The sequence below is a fragment of the Felis catus genome, chromosome A1 (genome assembly GCF_018350175.1).
Source record: "Felis catus isolate Fca126 chromosome A1, F.catus_Fca126_mat1.0, whole genome shotgun sequence".
Classification (NCBI taxonomy): Eukaryota; Metazoa; Chordata; class Mammalia; order Carnivora; family Felidae; genus Felis; species Felis catus.
Window position 1 is genome coordinate 94413203 of NC_058368.1, and position 17472 is coordinate 94430674.

At 42.5% G+C, this 17472-nt stretch overlaps 1 protein-coding gene and 1 long non-coding RNA gene across 4 annotated transcripts in view; one reads left to right on the plus strand and one right to left on the minus strand.

Annotated features, from left to right (window-relative positions):
* AP3S1 (adaptor related protein complex 3 subunit sigma 1) overlaps nucleotides 1-7228 on the plus strand; it is a 96390-nt gene extending 89162 nt beyond the window's left edge. Inside the window, exon 6 of the mRNA XM_045057733.1 lies at nucleotides 6959-7228. Coding sequence (XP_044913668.1) covers nucleotides 6959-7042 — 84 coding nt within the window. The 3' untranslated portion in view covers nucleotides 7043-7228. The remainder of the gene's footprint in view (nucleotides 1-6958) is intronic.
* The window catches only part of LOC109499833, a 41469-nt gene that overhangs the window by 21676 nt on the left and 2321 nt on the right, over nucleotides 1-17472 (minus strand). For 2 of the 3 annotated variants that reach the window (XR_006597941.1, XR_006597935.1), the window contains exon 2: nucleotides 7936-8153. This is a non-coding gene — a long non-coding RNA (uncharacterized LOC109499833). Of the gene's footprint in view, nucleotides 1-3348; nucleotides 3480-7935; nucleotides 8154-17472 lie in introns of all 3 variants that reach the window. The other variant, XR_002157354.3, reaches the window with a different exon arrangement.

Here is a 17472-nt window from a genome sequence, read left to right on the forward strand (position 1 = left end):
CACATCTGGATATATACCTTAATAAAATAAAAACACAATATTTAAGAAACATAAGCAGTATTATGTTTATTGCAGTCTTCTGCACAACAGTCAACAGTCAAGATATAGAAACAATTTAAATGCCCTTAAAGGAAGAATGGATAAGAAGATATATATAGATATATGTCATGAAATATTTGTGACAACATGAATGGACCTTGAGAGCATCATGCTAAGTGTGATAAGTCAGACAGGGAAAGAATTCTGTATGATATCACTTATATATGGAATCTAAAAAAAGCTGAACTCATGAAAACAGAGTAGAATGGTGGTTACAAGGGGCTGGTGGATAAGGGAATGGGAGAGATGTTTAATGGTACAAACTTGAAACTAGTATAAAATAAGTTCTGTACAAAATTAATACCCAGATATAAGTGGTGTTTTTTTTTAATTTTTTAAACATTTATTTATTTCTGAGAGCCAGAGAGAGACTGAGTACAAGCCGGGCAGGGGCAGAGAGAGAGGGAGACACAGAATCCGAAGCAGGCTCCAGGCTCTGATCTGTCAGCACAGAGCCCGACACAGGACTCAAGCCCACAAACCGTGAAATCATAAACTGAGCTGAAGTCAGATGCTTAACTGACTGAGCCACCCAGGTGCCCCTAAATCAGTGGTGTTTCTATACACTAATAATGAAGTAGCAGAAAGAGAAATTAAGAAAACAATTCCATTTACAATTGCCCCAAAAATAACAAAATACCTAAGAATATACTTAACCAAAGAAGTGAAAGACTTGTACTCTGAAAACTATAAAACACTGATGAAAGAAATTGAAGACAACACAAACAAATGGAAAGATAGTCCATGATCATGGATTGGAGGAATTCATATCGTTAAAATGTCCATAGTACCTAAAGCAACCTATAAATTCAGCAATATCCCTATGAAAATGCCAATAGCATTCTTAACAGAATTAGAGCAAACAATACTAAAATTTGTACAAACTACAAAGACCCAAAATAGCCAAAGCAATCCTGAGAAAGAAGAACAATGCTGTGTATCACAATTCCAGACTTCAAGCTGTATTACAAAGCTGTAATCATGAAGACAGTACGGTACTGGCACAAAAATAGACACATAAATCAATGGAACAGAATACAGCCCAGAAATAAACGCATGCTTATATGGTCAATTAATCTATGGCAAAGGAGTCAAGAATATACAATGGGGAAAATACAGTATTTTCAAAAAATGGTGCTGGAAAAAACTGGACAGCTACCTGCAAAAGAATAAAACTGGACCACTTTCTAACACCATACACAAAAATAAACTCAAAATAGATTGAAGATTTAAATGTGAGATCTGAAACCATAAAAATTGTAGAGGAGAACACAGGCAGTAATTTCTTTGACATTGGCAACATTTGTCCAGAAATGTCTCCTCAGGCAAGGAAGCAAAAACAAAAATAAACCATTAGGACTACATCAGAATTAAAAGTTTTGCACAGTGAAGGAAACCATCAACAAAACTAAAAAGCAACCTGCTGAATGAGAGAAGATATTTGCTAATAATCTGTCCAATAAGGGATTGATGCCCAGAATATATAAAGAACTTCTACAACTCAACACAAAGAAAACCAAATAGTCCACTTAAAAAATGGGCAGAAGACCTGAATAGACATTTTTCCAAAGAAGACATACAGATGGCCAATGTACACATGAAAAGATGCTCAACATTACTCATCATCAGGGGTAGATGCAAAGTAAAACCGCAATGAAGTATTACCTCACACTTGTCAGAATGGCTGAAATAAAAAAGATAATCATAAGTGTTGCAAAGATGTGGAGAAAAAGGAATCTGTTGGTGGGAATGTAAACTGGCACAGCCACTGTGGAAAGCAATATAAAGTTCCTCAAAAAATTAAAAATAGTAATACCATAAGATCCAACAATTCTACTACTGGATATTTACCCAAAGAAATGAAACACTAATTTGTAAAGATATACGCACCCCTGTTTATTATAGCATTATTTACAGTAGCTAAGATATGGAACCAACCCAAGTGTCCATCAATAGATAAGTAAATGGAGAAGTTGTAGTTTAAATATACAATGGAATACTACACAGCCATAAAAAGAATGATATTTTTGCCACTTGGGACAAGATGGATGGACTTAGAGTGTGTTATGCTAAGTAAATAAGTCAGAATAGGAAAGACAAATACCATATGATTCCACTCATGTGAACTCTAGAAAGCAAAACAAATGAATAAACAAAAAGCAGAATCAAGTCTATAAATACAGAGATCAAGCTGATGGTTGCCAGAGGGGAGGTCAGTGGTGGCGGGGGGGGGGGTTGGAGGATGGACAAAATGGGTGGAGAAGAGTGGGAGATACAGGTTTCCATTTATGGAATGAATAAGTCATGGGAATAAAAGGAACAGCATGGGAATGATGGTCGATGATACTGTAATAGCATTGTATGGTGACAAATGGGGGCTACACTTGGGGTGAACACAGCATATACAGAGAAGTTGAATCACTGTTGTGTACCTGAAACTAATGTAACACTGTATCAAATATGCTTAAATAAAAATTTTTTTAAAAAAGGACACTTGGGTGGTGGAGAAAAAAGAAAAAGAATCCTGGAAATCTATGTATAGTAGATATATATATATATACAGATATATATACAGATAACAAGATTGTTTTACAAAAATCAAACTTGGGGCACCTGCGTGGCTTGGTTGGTTAAGTGTCCAACTTTGGCTCAGGTCATGATCTTGCGGTTTGTGAGTTCAAGCCCCACGTCAGGCTCTGTGCTGACAGCTCGGAGCCTGGAGCCTGCTTCAGATTCTGTGTCTCCTTCTCTCTCTGCCCCTTACTGTCTTGCTCTCTCTCTCTCTCTCAAAAATAAGTAAACATTTTAAAAAATCAGAAAAAAATCAAACTTGCCAAGAGCCCAGATTTTAGTTATTTCCACCACAGAAAACAAATGATATGTGATATGGTAGAGGTGCTAACAACATTGACAATCATCCTGCATTATGTACATGTATAAAATCAACATGTACACCTTAAATTTACACAACGGTATATGTGAAATATATTTCGGTTAAAAAAATTGATAGGACTGGGAAAAGGAAAAAGAAACTCACAGACGTCTCTATTTCAGCTGTCCATATTTCAACCAGCCATTGCTTTCACCTTGAGCCCACGCACTGTATGCTCCAAGACTGATTACCTGCATGGCCTCTAGAGTCAAATTGTCCCATTTCTAATCCTCGCATGGCCCCTTGTTAATCCAAACCCTCAGTCCCTGTGAGCCTCAATTTTCTCGTGTGTAAGTGGGAACGCCGATGGTACTTACCTCATTGAATTACTGTGATGGCTACACGAACTAATCCGTGTGTCATGCCCAGGTCACGTCAGCGCATAATGAAATCGTTGCTTTTTTTTTTTTTTAATTATTAAATTTATTTGCCTTTGCTCCAGAGGGAACTATATACAAATATAGACTGGTTAGTAAAGAGTATTTTTCACTTGCAGGGGTTTGCTCTGCTTGGCACATTGCCCTTCTGGAACCCTGTCTCTCAGTCAACCTTCCTTCACCATTCGAGCTCCTCACCACTGCTCCAACCCAGCCCCCAACCCCTACCCTGGGGTGGGAGAGGGGCTACATATTGCAACACAGAAATCAGAGTGCTTTCCACTGTAAAGCTATCTTAGTTTCAGAAGTCAGGAATTCTAATTATTATGTTTAAAACCCTCTTTGTAAATGTATCTCCCACTTCCTGCAGTTTATTTATAGGTGCTTTCATGTTCCTGTGAAACTACAAGAGACAATAATACCCAAACCACAAAACCATTCATTCTGGAATTAACAATGCATGTGACTCTTCTTTTCCAAAGACACCCCCACCCCATCACCACCAAATATGAAGGCTAAAATGGATTATTTTCACACTCCACCCTTTGACACTAAGCACCACCCATATACCCCAGTGAGCTGGCCCCATGCATGTGGCCTGGGCCTCCCTCAGAGAATTGTCCTGTGTTGACTTTAATTAGATGTTATTTCCTAAATATATGGTATTTTTTATACCAGTTATTTGTGGAAACAGCAGAAGCTGGTTACTGACTATGCCTTCTACCCTTAAGCTGCCTTCTTAGTGCCCTGCGAGAGAACATACAGAATCGGGGATGCTAGGAAAAATTATTTTTAGGGTGAAGGAAGCTCCTAAATGGCCTGATAATGCAGAAAGTCATCATCTTCTCAGTTTTCAAAGGGACCAGTGCTACCTGTGTCCTATTTGAATGAATTCCAAATGTACTTCACATCTGACTGAAGGAAAATCTAATAACCTAAACCAGTAGATTTTATTTTTTTACATTTTTTAAAAATGTTTACTGTGTGTCGACAGTATCCCTTGAACGCCTCACCAATCACTGCTCTCCGATTCATTAATAAACTTTTTTTTAATGTACATATTTTTTATTTTAGAGAGAGTGTGTGCGCGAAAGCAGAGGAGAGGGGCAGAGAGGGTGAGAGAGAGGAATCTTAAGCAGGCTCCATGCTCAGTGTGGAGCCCGACACAGAGCTAGATCCCATGACCCGGGGATCATGACCTTGAGCCGAAATCAAGAGTTGGACGCTCAACCGACTGAGCCACACAGGCACCCCTCAGATTCATTAATAACTTTAAAAAAATACAGCTGTCACCTATCACAAGCTGCTGTGGTCTGAACGTTTGTGTCCTCCCCAAATTCATATGTTGAAATCTAATCCCCATGGTGATGTCATGAAAAGAAGTGATGAGGTCACAAGGGTAGAACCTTCATGAATGGGATTAGTGCCTTTATATAAGAGACCCCAGACAGCTTGCTAGCCTCTTCCGCCATGGGAAGCCACAAGAAGTCTGTGACCCAGAAGAGGGCCCTCGCTTGCCCACTCCGGCACCCGGATCTTGGACCTCCAGCCTCCAGAACTGTGAGAACTGTGAGAAATAAATTTCTGTTGTTTATAAGTGACCCAGTCTGTGGTATTTGTTACAGCAGTCCAAACGGACTAAAACACAAACCTAGTTCCCAAGAGCTTGTGAATGTTTTATGCTAGGTAGGAAAGGCATAATTGTGGACCACAGGACATAGTAAGGGAGGACAAACCTGGGGAAGCCAGAGAGGTGGAAAAAGTCAGTCTGGACACAGCTGACCAAGAGAAGATGCAACTAGAACTTGGTTTCTCTACCTTGGCACTGCTGACATTGGGGCTGGATAATTTAGTGTTGTACGGCCTGTCCTTTGCCTTGTAGAATCGTTAGCCATAGTATCCCCAGCCTCTGCACATTTGGTGCTGGTAAGTAGCCTGTGTCCCAGTTGTAACAGAGAATGTCTCCAGACATCGCCTAACATCCCCTGGGCTGCAAAGTCACCCTCAGCTGAGAACCATTGAAGTAGAGGATTCAGAGTTTCAGAGGAAAACTTTGCACTGTTATCTGTTTAGGCCCCTGATGGCAGTGCCACCAACTATGAGCTGCTATGAAGCATTTGTCATATTCTGTCAAGAGTTTGACTTTAATTTTTTTTAATGCTTATTTATTTTTGAGAAAGACAGAGCATGAACGGGGGAGGGGCAGAGGGAAAGGGAGACAGAGGATCCCAAGGAGGCCCCAGGCTCCAAGTTGTCAGCACAGAGCCCAATACAGGGCTTAAACCCACGAACCAAGAGATCATGACCTGAGCCAAAGTCAGACGTTTAACTGACTGAGACATCCAGGTGCCCCAGGAGTTTGACACTTAAAACCCATCTCAAATTAGGGCGCCTGGGTGGCTCAGTCAGTCAAGCGTCTGACTTTGGCTCAGGTCATGATCTCGCGGTTTGTGGGTTCGACCCCTGTGTTGGGCTCTGTGCTGACAGCTCAGAGCCTGGACCCTGCTTTGGATTCTGTGTCTACCTCTTTCTCTGCCCCTCCCCTGTTCATGCTCTATCTCTCTCTGTCTCAAAATAAATAAAACACTAAAAAAAAAATTTTTTTTAAACCCATCTCAACTTGATCCCGTCTATCCACTGTAGGGCCCTGAGCTCCAGCATTTTTCAAGATACTCATCAGGAGATTATGGAATCAATTTAGTGGGTCCTAACTAGCATTAAAAAGGAAGGGAGAAAGAAAGAAAGAAAGAAAGAAAGAAAGAAAGAAAGAAAGAAAGAAAGAAAGAAAGAAAGAAAGAAAAAGAGAGTAAAACATTACAGAAAATATCAGAGTATACTTTGTAAAAATAAATGATTTGTAAAACTTTCAATTATGTTTTCCTGTGTGTACCACTGTGTTTGCTTGCTCATATTGGATATTGATATGAGATATTTTTCCTTTTTCTTTTTTAATGTTTATTTTATTTTTGAGAGAGCACAAGTGAGGGAGGGTCAGAGAGAGAGAGGGAGACAGAGGATCTGAAGCTGGCTGTGCGCTGACAGCCATGAGCCTGATGTAGGGCTCGAACTCACCAAATGTGAGGTCATGACCTGAGCCGAAGTCAGACACTTAACTGACTGAGCCACTCAGGTGCCCCAGCAAATGGTTTTCTTACCAAGAGTTGGCAATTAAAAGAGTTTGAGAATCTCTATTCTATTTTAACATATCCTATGCACATTTACTTCACTTCTTTTTTTTTTTAATGTTTATTTATTTTTGATAGAGAGATACAGAGTACGAGCAGGGGAGGGGCAGAGAGAGAGGGAGACACAGAATCTGAAGCAGGCTCCAGGCTCTGAGCTGTCAGCACAGGGCCCGAGGCGGGGCTCGAACTCACGGACCGTGAGATCGTGACCTGAGCTGAAGCTGGACGCTCAACTGACTGAGCCACCCAGGTGCCCCAATTTACTTCACTTCTAATGTGTGATGTATTTATTCATTTTTCATTGCTGCTCTAACAAGTTACCACAAACTTAATGACTTAAAACAGACCACTTTCTTCTTTTACAGTTCTGGAGGTCAGAAATCCGAAATCAGTTTCACTGCCCTACAGTCAATGTGCTGACAAGGCAAGGACCCCAATCTGATAGCTAGCTGCAAGGAACTGAATTCTACCCATAACCAGTGAGCTTACAGGAGGTTTGTAAGCCTCAGAGGAGGTAGCAGATGAGATGTTGTTTGCAGCCTTGTGAGACTCTCAACAGAAAGAAGACTTAGTCAAGATGTGCCTGGAGTCCAGACCCTTAGAAACTGTGAGTTAATAAATTGGTGTTTTAAGTCCCCAAGATTGTGGTCATTTGTTATGTAGCCTCAGGAAACTAATACAGACATTCAAGGGAATCACTAGTGCAAAAATCTAAACTATGCTGATGTAGTACCTGGATAGCAATATTAAAAGTAAGTGATTTTACGGGGCATCTGGGTGGCTCAGTCGGTTGAGTGTCCGACTTCGACTCAGGTCATGATCTCACAGCTTATGGGTTTGAGCCCCACATCGGGCTTTGTGCCTTCAGTGTGGAGCCTGCTTGAGATTTTTCTCCCTCTCTCCCTGTTCATCCCGTTTGTGATCTCTGTCTCTCTCTCAGAATAAATAAATAAACTTAAAAAAAAAAAAGCAAGTGATTTTATGCAATAACATGGAGAAATCTCCAAGTATTTTTGCTAAGTGACATAAACCACATCCAAAAGGCTGCATACTATAAGATTCCATTTATGTGACATCTTGGAGATGACAAAACTATAGGGATGAAGAACAGGTCAGTGGTTAACAAAGGTTGGGGGGGGTGTTGACTACAAAGGACAACAGGACGGCATCTGGGCGGCATGTGGACTATTCCCTATTGTGACTGTGGTCATAGGTACACTTCTCTATATGTTTGTCAAAGGCCATGGAACCGTATACCACACAGATAGTGACTTTTCCTTTGCACAAATTTAAACATAAATTTTAAAATTGAGTGACTTTGAAAGAATTACAGATTCCTTACTTGGAATTCCTTGCCCTAAGGTTTTCCCTCAGCTGGGCAGTAAGAAAGGCTGAAGTTAAGAATTCCTTGTCCCAAGATTTCAGCCACCACCGTGGGGCTCAGCTGGGAGTCATAGAGAAGGTGGCCTCCTGGGCTTGCCCTCTAAACACATCTGTCCATCTCATGGAGTCAGAGTCCAGTGATAATGATGAATTCCAATATATGGCCTGGTGAATTTGCTGAATTTCAAAGATAAGCAAAACTGTTAGGAAACATGAATTATGTAGAAGGGCGGAAGTCAGGTTGGCTTTATATTTCTCCACAGTTGCAATGTCTAAAAATGTGTGGCAATGGATTAGAATTGGAGACATTAGTATGAACATTTAGTTTCCTCTAGATACAGATGGACATGTATAGTACTATTTCTAGATGCGTATATACATTAGTTGGCATGCCCACATAGTTCTTTAGTCTGTCTGCTAAGAGGGTCCAGAAGAAGCAAAAGGAAAGAAGTGCCACACCCTGGTGGCAGCGAACACACCCAGCACCCAGATCTTGGATTCTAAACACCATTCTTCAATAAAAGGGAACAGGGCTCACTGGAGAAAGGGCTGGTCTTAGGGCTGGGGTTGAGAATATACAAAATGAGCCTGGAACATGTTGTGGTGCCAGGAAGTAAGGAAGGGCTCAAAAAAGATGGTGGGTGCATGTCAAGGGGACTCAAGAGCCAACTTAAAGGGGTGCCTGCGTGGCTCAGTCATTTAAGCATTTGACTCTTGATATTGGCTCAGGTCATGATTCCAGGATAGAGATTAAGCCCCACTCTCTCGCTCTCAAAATAAATAAAATAGAGAAACTTAAAAAAGAAAGAGCTGACTGAAAGAACTCACAGTGGCCAAACCTGAAACAATCTGAGCAATGAAATAAATAACTGAGTATTGGATTATAACCCAAAGTAGAAAATAAATATCTGAGGGGCGCCTGGATGGCTCAGTCGGTTAAGCGTCCGACTTCAGCTCAGGTCACGATCTCACAGTCTGTGAGTTCGAGCCCCGCGTCGGACTCTGGGCTGATGGCTCAGAGCCTGGAGCCTGCTTCCGATTCTGTGTCTCCCTCTCTCTCTGCCCCTCCCCTGTTCATGCTCTGTCTCTCTCTGTCTCAAAAATAAATAAAAACGTTAAAAATTAAAAAAAAAAAAAGAAAATAAATATCTGAGTCCACCCTGACACAATGAGTGGGTAAATAAAGAAATGAGTAGAGAAATCTGCTGTACAAAGAAATTCACACAATTCATGTAGGGTCCTCTGCTCTTGAATCAATACTCTCAAAATGTCCTATCCCTTCAGCGTGGGCTGTGCATAGTGACCTCCGTCCAGAGTACAGCATGGAAAGAGGGGCACGGTTGGAGACCTCCCAATAAACACTGCCACTGCTATGTAATCAAGCTTGATGTCAGTGGACAGCATGAGACCTGCATGTGCTGTGGTGAGGATGGGACTTAGCCCTGGTGGTGTCCCTCTCAAGAACCCTGAACCTGATCATGAGGAAAACATCAGACAAACCCAAACCAAGGGCCAGTCTAGAAAGTAGCCTGACCCATACTCCTTCGAACTGCCAAGGTCAAAAACAAGAAAAATATGAGGACCTGTCTTGGTCCAGAGGAGCCTAAGGAGAAAGGATGTTTCAATATAATATATCCTGGATGAGGTCCTGGGACAGAAGAGGATATCAGGTAAAAACTAAGGAAATTCAAATAAAGTATGGACTTTAGTTAATAATAATGTATTGACTCACTAGTTTTGGCAATTGTGCATACTAATGTAAGATATTGACACTGGGGACAACTTGATACTGGGTATAGAACCCTCTGTACTGGGTTGCCTGGGTGGCTCAGTCAGTTGACTGTCCGACTCTTGATTTCAGCTCAGTCATGATCCCAGGGTTGTGGGATTGAGCCCCTGCATCGGGCACCAGGCTGGGCATTCTCTTTATCCCCTTCCCTCTGCCCCTCCCCAACTCACACACACACTCTCATTCTCACTTAAAAAAACCCACCCTCTGTAGTACTCTTACAACTTTTCTGTAAATCTAAAACTACTTTAAATTTTATTTTTTAATTGAGCTCTTTGTCTTTTTTAAAAATTTATTTTAGAGAGAGAGAGAGCACAAGTGGAGGAGGTGGCGGAGGGAGAGAGGGAGAGAGAGAAAGAATCTGAAATGGGCTCCACACTCAGCACTGAGCCCGACACACGGGACTGGAACTCATGGACAGTGAGATCATGACCTGATCTGAAGTCGGGCGCTTAATCGACTGAGCCACCCAGGAGCCCCAGAGCTCAGTTCTTTGTAGCCAAGAAAGCATATCAAAAAGCAAGCGATGAAACTAATCCAGAGTAGAGATGGGCATCATGTGAGAGGTGAGTGTGGCTTACTACAAATAATTGCTATTTCAGGTGAACGTAACTGCAGTATGTGATGAGTAAATGGAAAGATGACAAAACTTGAGAAGAACCACTCTACTTATTTTCCCCTGTCGCTCAAAGCAGAAAAGGCAACCAGATCTCTCAATTTCTAAATCTTCATGTTAACTGGAAGTAGTTTCTAAGGCTTTATAATTGTAGCATTGGAAGGAATATCCAAAATTGCCGAATCCTGTCCCATCACCTTGCAGATGGGGAATGGAGCATCTGTGTGCTTGGTTTTTAAGGAAACCATACAAGCCTACTTCTGCTTATAAAACAAATAAATCAGGAAGTGGATACTAATTTCACAAAATGAGCCAATGCAGTATTCCTTTCAATGTGCTCCCCATATGCTTTTAAAGTGCAATCCAGCTTATAAAAATGGAATCCACACGCACACACATGACCTTTAGGAATTCATCTAAATTTAGCAGATAGACATTCCCAGAATGTCTAATGTGTGCAAGGCTTTGTACGGGGCACCATGGGCATCGTTGAGAGAGACACCCCCGCCTCACTGTGAAGTGTTACATGACCTTGAAGAAAACTTCATTTATCCTGGAAACATACAAAACAGGTTGTGACCATTTTCAGAAATCTTCAGAGACCAACTACAAGGAACAAAAACCATGGTCACACCCATTTCCTGATGCCCTCCTCCTCCTCTTCAGTTCTCTCTCCGTCATTGCTCTTCTATGCGCCAGGCCAAGAGCCCACAAACATCTGATTAAAGCGAGTCAAGAATTCCCTGGGAGGGACGGGAACTTGTCCCTGTCCTCCTCGTTTAAATACACTTGCATTTGGAGGAAGTAATGCTGAGTCTGCTCCACCCTGGTGTGACTGGGGCCCCATGTCCCTGGCAGGCCCCGTGTCCCCATATGTCCCTTGGCAAATTCTGCCTCTTCTGGGAAGACCCGTTGCTGCCTGCGTTTCAGCCTCGCCCATTCCCTCCCCTTCCTGCCAGTCAGACCCAGTTTCCTCAGCACGCAGAGAACACCCCATCGGCGGTTGCTAGAAAGGGTCAGCGCCCAGCCAACAGTTATGGGTCTGGCCCACATCCATGTGCCCTCAGCAAACTGGAAACCTCCATAGGCTTGAGCGGAAGTTAATGGAACACACACTAACCACCCTAACATTTCACAACAAGGAAGGGCTCACAGAAAACAAAATTAAAATGTTAAACTGAATTAAAAATGTCCACATGGAGACTTAAAAAAAGAAATTGGGAGAATAACATTGACAACACAAGTGGAAAGCCCACACATCTGTTCCGGTTCTTTTAGAAAGAGCCCGCAATCTGAGAGGGATGCTCACATCCAAATATTCTTTTTTTTTTTTTTTTTAATGTTTATTTGTTTTGAGAGAGAGAGCGGGCATGAGCATGAGTGGGCGAGAGGCAGAGAGAGAGAGAGAATCCCAAGCAGTCTCTGCACTGTCAGCGCAGAGCCCAACGCGGGACTCGATCTCACCAACTGTGGGATCATGACTTGAGCTGAAATCAAGAGTTGGATGCTCAACCGACTGAGCCACCCAGGTGTCCCTCATAGCCAAATATTCTGAGCAACTTGCAAACTAGAGCCGGGGAAGGAGGGGCAGAAAAAGATGTGAACTATCAGCCTGAGTATTTCACGGCTGTCCATCTCACAAATGAGCTTCCAAGACTGATAGGAATCTTTTTTCTTTTTTCTTTTTTCTTTTTTCTTTTACAAATTTATTGTGAAGAAATATACATAACATTTATCCTTGTAATATTTGTAAGCATATACTCAGTGGCATTAATTACATTCAAAATTCTTTGTACCCATTACTATGAGTTACCCCAAATTGAAAATAACCTCTGTACTCATGAAGAGTATGAGTTACATCCAGATTGAAATTGTCCGCTGCACTCTTGAAGGAATAACTCCACCTTCCCCACCCCTGACTTTAGTCCTTGGTAATCTCTCCTTTCTTTTTTTTTCCTTTACTTTTTAAATTTACATCCAAGTTAGTTAGCATATAGTGCAACAATGATTTCAGGAGTAGATTCCTTAGTGCCCCTTACCCATTTAGCCCATCCCCACTCCCAAAACCCCTCCACCAACTCTCTGTTTGTTCTCTATATTTAAGAGTCTCTTATGTTTTTGTCCCCCTCCCTGTTTTTATATTGTTTTTGCTTCCCTTCCCTTATGTTCATCTGTTTTGTCTCTTAAAGTCCTCATATGAGTGAAGTCATATGATTTTTGTCTTTCTCTGACTGACTAATTTCACTTAGCATAATACCCTCCAGTTTTATCCACGTAGTTGCAAATGTCAAGATTTCCTTCTTTTTGATTGCTGAGTAATACTCCATTGTATATATATACCACATCTTCTATATCCATTCATCCATTGATGGACATTTGGGCTCTTTCCATACTTTGCCTATTGTGGATAGTGCAACTATAAACATTGGGGTGCATGTGCCCCTTTGACACAGCACACCTGTATCCCTTGGGTAAATACCTAGTAGTACAATTGCTGGATTGTAGTGTAGTTCTATTTTAGTTTTTTGAGGAACCTTCATACTGTTTTCCAGAGTGGCTGCACCAGCTTGCATTCCCACCAACAATGCAAAAGAGATCCTCTTTCTCCACATCCTCACCAACATCTGTTGCCTGAGTTGTTAATGTGAGTCATCCTGACAGGTGTGAGGTGGTATCTCCATGTGGCTTTGATTTGTGTTTCTCTGATGATGAGTGATGTTGAGCATTTTTTCGTGTGTTGGTTGGCCCTCCGGATGTCTTCTTTGGAGAAGTGTCCATTCATTTTTTTTGCCCATTTCTTCACTGGATTATTTGTTTTTTTGTGTGTGTTGAGTTTGATAAGTTCTTTATAGATCTTGGATACTAACCCTTTATCTGATATGTCGTTTGCAAATATCCTCTCCCATCCTGTCAGTGGTCTTTTAGTTTTGCTGATTGTTTCCTTTGCTGTGCAGAAGCTTTTTATTTTGATGAGGTCCCAATAGTTCATTTTTGCTTTGGTTTCCCTTGCCTCTGGAGATGTGTTGAGTAAGAAGTTGCTGCAGCCAAGATCAAAGAGGTTTTTGCCTGCTTTTTCCTTGAGGATTTTGATGGTTTCCTGTCTTACGTTTAGGTCTTTCATCCATTTTGAGTTTATTTTCGTGTATGGTGTAAGAAAGTGGTCCAGGTTCATTCTTCTGCATGTTGCTGTCCAGTTTTCCCAGCATCGTTTGCTGAAGAGACTGTCTTGATTCCATTGGATATTCTTTCCTGCTTTGTCAAAGATTAGTTGGCCATATGTTTGTGGGTTCATTTCTGGGTTCTCTATTCTGTTCCATTGATCTGAGTGTCTGTTTTTGTGCCACTGATCGGAATCTTTAATCCAAGTTTAGTCACCTGAGCTGGCTCTTAAAATAACAACTTATATGCATCATATTGTACTTAAATTTTTAAGTTTTGACTGTTTAATGTAAAGTTCTCTTTCAAATGACATAATCTTGTCTTTGCAAGTAATGTGCAAGAAATTGCAAGAGGCTGAGTCTCAGGCTTCTGCTTCTTCTGTCAGTGCCTAGTGCACCTAAGCAGCTAATAGTAGGTGCACAATATGAAATGGAATTTGAGTTCCTCACAAAACTAACATCACCCTCAGTAAAAAACTGCAATCCCCCTGTTAAAGCAGGTGCATTCCGGGGGGCACCTGGGTGGCTCAGTCGGTTAAGCATCTGACTTCAGCTCAGGTCATGATCTCACAGCTCGTGGGTTCGAGCCCTGCACTGGCGTTTGCAGTGACATCTGGGAGCCTAGAGCCTGCTTCAGATTCTGTGTCTCCCTCTCTCTCTCTGCCCACCTCCGCTGCTCATGCTCTTTCTCCTTAACTCTCCAGAAAACTACTTCTCTCTCACCTTCTTACACATCCCTGGAAGTGAACACTGTGAGCACCTCCTCCCCACCCCTGTGATCTTCCAGTCAGTCCAGACAATCAGCTTGTGTGCAAAGGTATGGTCAAACTGATTGGAAAATACTGAACTGCTTTCATCCCTGTTGGTCAACAGACACTGCTCTGAGCCACCAAACGTTCTCCCTCTGCCATCTGTGCTCCACCCCTGGGACTCCCAGACCTCCTCACCAACTGTACCAGTTTGCTAGGATGGCTGTAACTCAAGTCCACACACTGGGAGGCTTATACAACAGAAATGTGAGGTCTTACAATTCTGAGGGTAGACATCTGAAATGCAGGTGTTCCCTCTGAAGCTGTTTTTAGGGAAGGATCTATTCCAGACCTCTCCTCTAGCTTCTGGTAGTTTCCTGACAATCTTTGGTGTTTGTTGGGCTTGTAACCTGATCAGAGATCATCACCTTGGTCTCCACCTCCATGTTCACATGGTGTTCTTCCCGTGTGAGTCTCTGGGTCCAAATTCCCCCTTTTTATAAGCACAATAGTCATTTGGATTAGGGGTCCACCTACTCCAGTACGATGTCCTCTTAATACATCCACAGTGATCCTATTCCAAATAAGGTCACATTCTGAGGTTCTGAGTTAGGATTTCAACATATGACCCATCCTCCCCAAATTGATGTGTTGAACTTCTACCCATAACATACAATTTTACCCATAACATCATCTACCAACTTGGGCAAACAGGAGGTCTCCAGGATTCACTCCAGCCCCTCATCGATTCTGATTTGTCCATTCGTGTGATGTAGCACTTGGGAAATACTTTAAATATTACGTTACTCCCATAAAGTTCATTCAGTGCTAATTGGTTGACTGAATTCCCAAGGTATATATAAAGATTTGTATATTAGTGATTCTGAGCCAGCTGCATGCTTAGAGTTCCACCTTTATGTTTTACAAGCTGGTGAATCAGGAGGCACCAAATGCATCTACCTAGCTCCCCTCCCCTGGTGTCTAAGGAAAACCAGACCCTCAGAAGCTATTGGCAGCATGCTGAAGGAGGTTCTTAGAGGCTAGAGGCCTTTGACATCCAGCCATGAAGGTCTCTGAATTCGTGATCTGTTGGGATGAGCCAAGGTGGAATGAAGGTGTCTTTCAATGATAGGAGGAAGTCCTTCAAGGGACTGAAGAACTTTCTTGCAGAACAGAGGAGTCCTTGGTAACCTCGAGCAAACTGAGGATCTCAACTACAGAGCCATGCATAGGGTTCTCATTTCCTCCCATGCACTTTTTCTTCTCCTGTTTGTCAAGGGATTTCCAGCAATGGCCACATTTCAACTAATTGTCACAAAGCATGGCTCGGATGTGTTTCAGCTTTCTTCTCTCCCTCCAGGACAGAATAACAGTTCCAGTGTTTGAATATCACTTCACAACTTTAACACTCACCACCGCCACCCCCTCCTGCCTGTTGGGGGGAAATTTTCCTTTCAAAATAAGGTTGGATCTAGGCCACATGGCGGATAGAACACCATCTACCCTTTGGGGTGGGGAGTGCAGGGCATAAGACGGAGGCGCCCTTGGGCATTTCAGTCAGGGACTTGAGCAATTCTTTAGGCCATTAGTTTTCAATGGTCTCCTTTTCAAGTTCAACAACAGCAGCTTCCTTCTTTTTTTCAAAATCCATTTTGAATAAAGAGTGCTATGCCATAAAATAAACAACTTTAAAAATTTCTGATACAGGAAAACACTCTCCTTCTCAGAGCCGAGAACTCTGCAGTTCCAAGGAGTTTGGGCCTTACTTGGACACCCACAGTTGTCTCCCCATGGCAAGGACAGCCTGGATTCAAGTGGCCTCTTTCTCAGCCCCAGGCTCTTGCTCCTGCCCACCCCCCCCCCCACAACCCTGCCACCTTCAAATGAAGCTGGCCCTCCTCTTGTTTTCTCTCTCCTGCCCATTGGGAGACAAAATGTACTTTCAAAATAATGTCTCTGACCACAGAATCCTGAAAGGAGCTATGGCCACAGGAGGAGACAGCACGGGGAGTCCCAAGTCAGGAGACATCTGAGTGTAAACATCTGGACAGCTGTCTCGGGCTCTGCGCAATGGCAGCCTGACGTTTTGACAAGCCCTCTTGATCTCTTATTACGCCCTCTGAGCCTCATGCTGAATTCTGTGGTGAGGCTTCTGTTTCTGTCATGTTGGAGGCTTGGAGGAGAGAGCAGAAGGAGACAAAGAGATCACAGAGCTTATGGCTGCTGTAGCTTTAGGCCATTCTAATGAATGGTGCCACCCTTCTCTTGGGTCCCAGCTCATCACTAGAGTATGGGTTCCTCACCTTCTGGCTGAGGGTAGCTGCAGGTTCTAACCAACCCCCATTGTCCCGGTGCATCAACACCCCATAGTATCTGGGAGCAGCCTGGAGGTATTTGGTAGTGTAACAATCTTGGACACCGAAAGGCTGATGATCCTGCTCTTTTTTCCAACAGTGAGACTGTGAAAGGTGATATAAAATGGAGTCGCTCATGCTGGGGTGGGGTGGGGGTTTAAAATGGAGCCAGGAGGCTACTAAGGAGTTGGGCCTTCCATATGTCCTCACCAGGTGGAACCATGAAGTTTTGAACTAGGCCAAACCACAAATACTCCAAGAACTCTGAAGACTTGCAAGTTGCTACAGTAACAGGCCTTTGCGTAGAGAGAGCCTTAGCAACCAGTTCTGTTTAGCTCTGATTTGTTTTCTTCTGCCAACACCCATCAAAATGTTTTGTAAACAACTTAAAATTTTTTTGTCTTTAAGAGCCCCTGATTTTTGCTCCCTAGTGGGATATTGTCTGGGTTGCTGCCCAAATCTGTGGACGCTGAATTGCAATTCTCTGATCACAAATAAACACTTCTGCTTAATCTTTGCCTCCTGACAATTTTTGGTTGACAGAACCCTAGAGCTATTCCAACATCAGCTACTCCAGCACTTCTGCCTTTAGGTGGAAAGGCTCTCCATGACTTAAAGAGGGAGAAGCAGACACACTTAATCTCTAGCTGGTGATTCAGCTACATTATTGTGTATGTAGGTGCAAATCAACTGCTGAACTATGAATGATGCTTGACAATAAGCCCATTGCTAAGAAGCTCCATTGGGCGCATCACATTGGTCTGGTAATATTTGGAATTGTAAACTGTACTGCTTGGTATAATAGACTTCAGTTTTCATTTGGCCCAGTC